A 6,062-nucleotide genomic window follows, 5' to 3' on the forward strand; every position below is an offset into this window, starting at 1 on the left:
AGGTTTCAATCCTATAGCACGATGTGAATACCATTATGATGTCCTAGGGCACAGTACTGAAGATTGTCGAACTTTGAAAAGTGAGGTGGAAAAAATGATCCAAGCAAAAATGATTGTGGTCCAAAATGATAATCCCCCAAATGTTACTCAGAATCCTCTACCAGCACCTAATGATGTACACTTCATTGAGATGATGGGTGATGACAATTCTCTCAATTCTGAAGAAAAAACAATTGAAATTCGTGGAGCTTTTACGAAGGCTAACGTGTAAAGAAGTGGCTAAGAAATCAAGATTGGTGATTGGGAGACACTCTTCTTTTCTCTAAAAAGAGTGTATGGATAGTTTATTTTTTCATCATTTCTACTATGCAATTCTTTTTTATTTTATTTTAGTAAGTCAGACATTTCTATCATTTCTCTTATGTTTTTGTTTGTTAAGTCTTGTCATAGTTTGGGTTATTATAGAGTTGTAACCTAATATTTAGTTTGTTGTCTTGTTACCAAAGTCCTTTTATCTTAATATAATATTTGTCTTGTGTCACTTTGATCCGTTCTATTTGGCTTTTCATATATGCAATCTCTTTTCAATTCAATTTTTGTGACACGATATGCAAGAGGATTTGGTCAGATCTTAAGGTTATATCTAAGTCATGGAATGAATACACCAAAGAAGTAAAAAAAATGAGAAAATGAATAAAAGACTTAAACACCTTGATACGTCCTTTAGTATCGAAAATGGTTAAAAGAATAAATTTCATTTATATTAACGTATGCCGTTTGTTGTCAAGAAGGTATTACTCAAATGGAGATTTCAAGCTGACAAATATGGAACAAAAATAATAAACATATCCATCAATGCATACATTGCAAAGAGATAATATATGATTTTCACTTTACATCTTAAAGGGCATGCTTGTATTTGACATTTGTAATAATTGATATGATGAAGACATTTCATTCTACTATTCAAACACCGTGTAATCCTTTGCTACCCCTTTTGAGCCTTAATTTTATTTTCTTTCATACCCCTCTTTTGGAATCAAAAAACAGTAAAAAAAAAAAGAAAAAAAAGAAACACAAATTCAAAAAAAAAAGAAAAAAGAAGTCACAAAAAAAAAGAGTCAAGAAAAAAAAGTGAAAAAAGGTTGAAAAATCAATAACAACAAAAGAACAAACTTCCTGAACTACGTTCCACATGATTCTAGCTTTGACAAGATACGTAGGCAACCTTATTTTGAGGTTCGGTCCAACCAAGAAAAAAGTCTAGAAAGTCTTCATCATAAAAACTGGGGAAAAATAATAATAATAATAAATAATAATAATAATAAATTATTATTGTTATTATTATTATTTTATTTTTGCAAAGAAAAAAAATAAAAAAAGAAAAAAAAAGTCGATTCCAAAAGTTGTAAGTCTTTAACCCTGTTACCACAGTATCATTGAGTTTTCTTGCCGATCATTTCTTTGTAACCCTGTCCAAAAGTCATGTTACAGTCCAAATAAAGACCTTCTGATCAATTTTTAACAATGACAAGTCAAGCAAGCTTTCAGTGTTGATTATCATACTAGGAAAAATGTCATGCCACTCGCATAAAGAGTGAAAAAGAAGGGAATCTTATAGATGAAAATCATCGAAAGCACTATAAGAGATCATTTGAGTTGAGACAAAGTGAAAAATGAGAGAGTCTTATTGGTGAAAACTCTCAGGGCATTGTAAGACGATAGTGAGTAAGAGATAATAGAAAAAGAGAGAGACTTGTTAGTGAAAACCTTTCGAGGCACCACAAGTCAAGTGTTAGTCATCAATCTAGTGCAAAAGTTGGATTATAGAAGTTTTACTTCAAAGTTTAAAGTTTGATGAAGATGAAGTTTAGATTGATTGGATAGACCATGTCATTTAATTCGAAATGCATGTCATGATCATTAGAATTGACCACCACTATCAATGAAGTCCATTTATTTTTATTTAATTATTTTTCTCAAAAGGGTCAAATATTATTTCTTCTTATTTTGTGTCGCTCAATTCGATCTTGAGTTAGTCTTCATTAAGCAAGCGGAAAATGGTTTCAAAATTGCTACCATTTCTTCAATAGCACAAAACAAAGTTTGGTCAGCAAATCAATCGTGATATGATCTAAGAAATAATGATATGCATAGTAACTTGTCAACAATTGGCAATTTTTGAGAATTTATATGAATACAAGATTCAATTATTGTTCGAGGGTGGAAACAATATAACAAATATAAGGATGTTTTCAAAATTATCGAAGTGGGCTGACTAGCAAACGGAAACAGTCTGCCCAAACTGATATGGTCCAACATTGCAATAAAAGGAGCAATCATCTTCAAAGCCAAGGCCAAAAATCAACCACCAATTTAAAACTCATAATTTTTTTTTGAAATAAGAAGCTTTCTTGCTGAAATAAACATTGTTTCACAGGTTCAAATTGGATAAGTGAGTTACGATAAAAACCTATCACCATTTTTATTTTTATACTTGCACGAATAATTATTTTTATCTTCTCCTAAGATAAACACTTTCTAGTCTAAGACCATTATTTTTTATTTTCTACTAGGATAAACACTTCCTAGTCTGAGATTGTTTTATTTATTTTCTCTTAGAATAAACACTTCCTATTCTGAGACGTTATTTTTTATTTTCTCCTAGGATAAACACTTCCTAGTCTGTGACGTTATTTTTTTATTCTCTCCTAGGATAAACACTTCCTAGTCTGAGACGTTATTTTTTATTTTCTCCAAGGATAAACACTTCCTAGTCTGAGACCGTTATTTTTCATTTTTTCCTGAGATAAACGCTTCCTAGTCTGAAACCGTTATTTTTCATTTTCTCCTAGGATAAACACTTCCTAGTTTGGGACCGTTATTTTTCATTTTCTCCTAGGATAAACATTTCCTAGTCTGAGATCGTTATTTTTTATTTTCTCCTAGGATAAACACTTCCTAGTCTGAGACCGTATTATTTATTTTCTCCTAGGATAAACACTTCCTAGTCTGAGACCGTTATTTTTCATTTTCTCCTAGGATAAACATTTCCTAGTCTGAGATCATTATTTTTTATTTTCTCCTAGGATAAACACTTCCTAGTCTGAGACGTTATTTTTTTTTATTTTCTCCTAGGATAAACACTTCCCAGTCTGAGACCGTTATTTTCATTTTCTCTTAGGATAAACACTTCCTAGTCTGAGACCATTATTTTTTATTTTCTCCTATGGTAAACACTTCCTAGTCTGGGATTGTTATTTTTTATTTTCTCCTCGGATAAACACTTCCTAGTCTGAGACGTTATATTTCATTTTCTCCTAGGATAAACACCTCCTAGTCTGAGACCGTTATTTTTTATTTTTCTCCTAGGATAAACACTTCCTAGTCTGCGATTGTTATTTTTTATTTTCTCCTAGGATAAACACTTCCTTGTCTGAGACGTTATTTTTGTCTTCTTCTAGGATAAACATTTCCTATTCTGAGATCGCTATTTTTTTATTTTCTCCTAGGATAAACACTTCCTAGTCTGAGATTGTTATTTTTTATTTTTCTCCTAGGATAAACATTTCCTAGTCTTAGATTGTTATTTTTTATTTTTCTCCTGGGATAACACTTCCTAGTCTGAGACCGTTATTTTTATTTATTTATTTTCTCCTACGATAAACACCTCATAGTCTGAGACATTTTTTTTATTTTCTCCTAGGGTAAACACTTTCTAGTCTGAGACATTTATATTTTATTTTATCCTAGGATAAACACTTTCTAGTCTGGGTTTATTTTTGAAAATTTACATATGCTAATAACTCACAAAAATTTTCCAATGAAAACTGGGGCAAAAATTTTGTTTATTTCTTTTGTTTGTGATGGTTTTCAGGTTTGTTCAAGCGAAACATGGATTTGGAATTCAAGAGCAAAGTTTCAACTCTTTTCAGAATTATCAATCCTCATGCTAGCTAGAATCAGCTTCTTCAATGCATGTAGCAACCTGACCATCTGACACCTGCTTCTATCCAGTTACTGATCAGAAAACTGCAGTCATTCAAGAACAGTTTAGCAAAGTAATCAACCATCTGATTTCCTTCTCTGAATACATGTTCCACCCTTATTACACCGTTGTTCCTAAGTTCCTTAAATTTCTTCACTTCCAAACTTATTTCCCAAGGGACCTCCCAAATACCTTTAAGCACATTTTTCATGGTTAATGAATCAATTTCCATCTCTACTTGAGTATAATGTGCCAGAATGCAAAATTCTAGCCCTGCTATTAGTGCCTTAGCTTTAGCTATAAGTTTATTACCATCTAATAGTCTAGATGGTTCTGCGTATATAAAATTATCAGAAGAATCTCTCACACAAAAGCCATTTGAGCTAGGTCTTGGATTGCCTTTAAAAGCTCCATTTGTATTACATTTGTAACTTCCTACCTCAGGTTTCCTCCAGATAACTACTTTTGTAACAATAGAAGGTGTATATTCTTTCAGAAATTTAACAAGCATGGGCTAGTGATAAGGAATATAAGGCAATCAGGTAGAGAGATTTTCAAATCAGACTTCAAGTTGGTGTACCTACACCTTTTCAAGAACCAAATCTGCCTATTAATTTCTTCCACAGTATTATAGAAAGACATCTTCTCCCTATGCTTAAGAGCATTCCTTCTCTTCCAAAGTTGCCAAATAATGAAAGGAGGCAGTGCCATCAAGATTGACTTAAGTTTAGGAGATACATCTAGTTTCCACCAGTTGTGGAGAAATACCTTCAACTGAAAACCTAGAATTTGTATCCCAACTGGAGTAATAAAGTTCTGCTAAGTCCTTTTAACAAAAGAAGAAGTCAGAAAAACATAATCAATAGTTTATGTTTGTGGCCTAGTACAACAATAACAAAGAGCCTCCTCCTCCACCTTTATTCTGATCAACACTTCCCATAAAGGAAGTATTTTTTTTTCCATTAATCTTCACAAAAAGAAAACATACACCTTTAATCAAGAAGTTTGCAAATTTAGCATTATTGTCTTCCTTTTGTCTCACCTCTTCCCATGCACTACTAACTATAAACTTTCCAGAGCTGGTAAGCAATCACAAAGGCTCATCCCATTCCTCGGTAGGTTCTAAGTAAGAAAATTCACTGTGAAATAGTAGTGATGAAGTTTCTCATCCTTCAAAGCATTTTCCTTCATGAGTTCATTTATCTCTTCCACATAAAGGTCTAGATTAATAGATGGCTAATTTAGTCTAATTATCATACCAAACGTTTGAATTCCCACATTTAGGTTCCCACCAAATCAACTGATTAAAACTTTCTCTAGCTTCCAACATGTATTTCCACAACTGTGAGCCCCCTTTCCATTCAACTACTTGAGGTCTAAGCTTTTTGCAATATTTATTCCACATAAAATTGCTCCACATGGATTTTTTGGTTCTGAAAGTCCACCAAAGTTTTACAAACAGAGCCTTAGAAACATCAAATAGTGATTTAAAATCAAGACCACCTTCTTCCCTAGGAAAGCACATGTTGGTCCAAGCAACCCAGTGCTTATGCCTTTCTCCCTCATTGTTACTCCAGAAAAATCTAGCAAACAATTTGTGTAGTTCATAGATAACACATTTGGGAGGAGTAATAGAAGATAAAAGGTAAATAGGAAGACTTTTCAACACATTAATAATCAGGACAACCTTACCTCCATAAGATAAGATCATGCCTTTTCAAGCTTGCAACTTGTTCTTCACTTTTTTATGAGCTTTGTAAAGTGTGACTTCCTTTTCCTAGCATGACCAATTGAACACCCCAAATAAATAAAAGAAATTTTTTCCTTTATTAAAACCCGTGACCTCCTCAACTTGTTAATTGACTTGCCTAGCAGTTTTATTAAAAACATAGAAGAAGTTATTATCTTTTTTGATTTTCTGGCCAGATTGTCTTTTATATTTCCCCAAAGTATTCATAATCATTTGCAAAGAACTCTTATCAGCATAAGATAAAATGATAGTATCATTAGCATAGTCTAGGTGATTGAGATATATATTGTCACGATCCGAGTTTACACCCTGGACGTGGACGGC

The 6,062-nt window shown here is 32.6% G+C and overlaps 1 protein-coding gene across 1 annotated transcript; it reads right to left on the reverse strand.

The window, feature by feature from the left end:
• Window positions 1–3,971: 3,971 nt before the first annotated feature.
• Window positions 3,972–4,499, reverse strand: LOC125842736 (uncharacterized). Its single transcript, XM_049522058.1, has one exon. The coding sequence runs from the start codon at window positions 4,497–4,499 to the stop codon at window positions 3,972–3,974; it is 528 nt and encodes a 175-aa protein (XP_049378015.1).
• Between the last annotated feature and the right edge of the window lie 1,563 nt (window positions 4,500–6,062).

This window comes from Solanum stenotomum, chromosome 10, assembly GCF_019186545.1.
Source record: "Solanum stenotomum isolate F172 chromosome 10, ASM1918654v1, whole genome shotgun sequence".
In the NCBI taxonomy this organism is placed as follows: Eukaryota; Viridiplantae; Streptophyta; class Magnoliopsida; order Solanales; family Solanaceae; genus Solanum; species Solanum stenotomum.

Excerpts from the sequence above, each read along its gene's own strand:
- LOC125842736 (XM_049522058.1), bottom strand. The coding sequence starts at position 4,499 with ATGCTTGTTAAATTTCTGAAAGAATATACACCTTCTATTGTTACAAAA.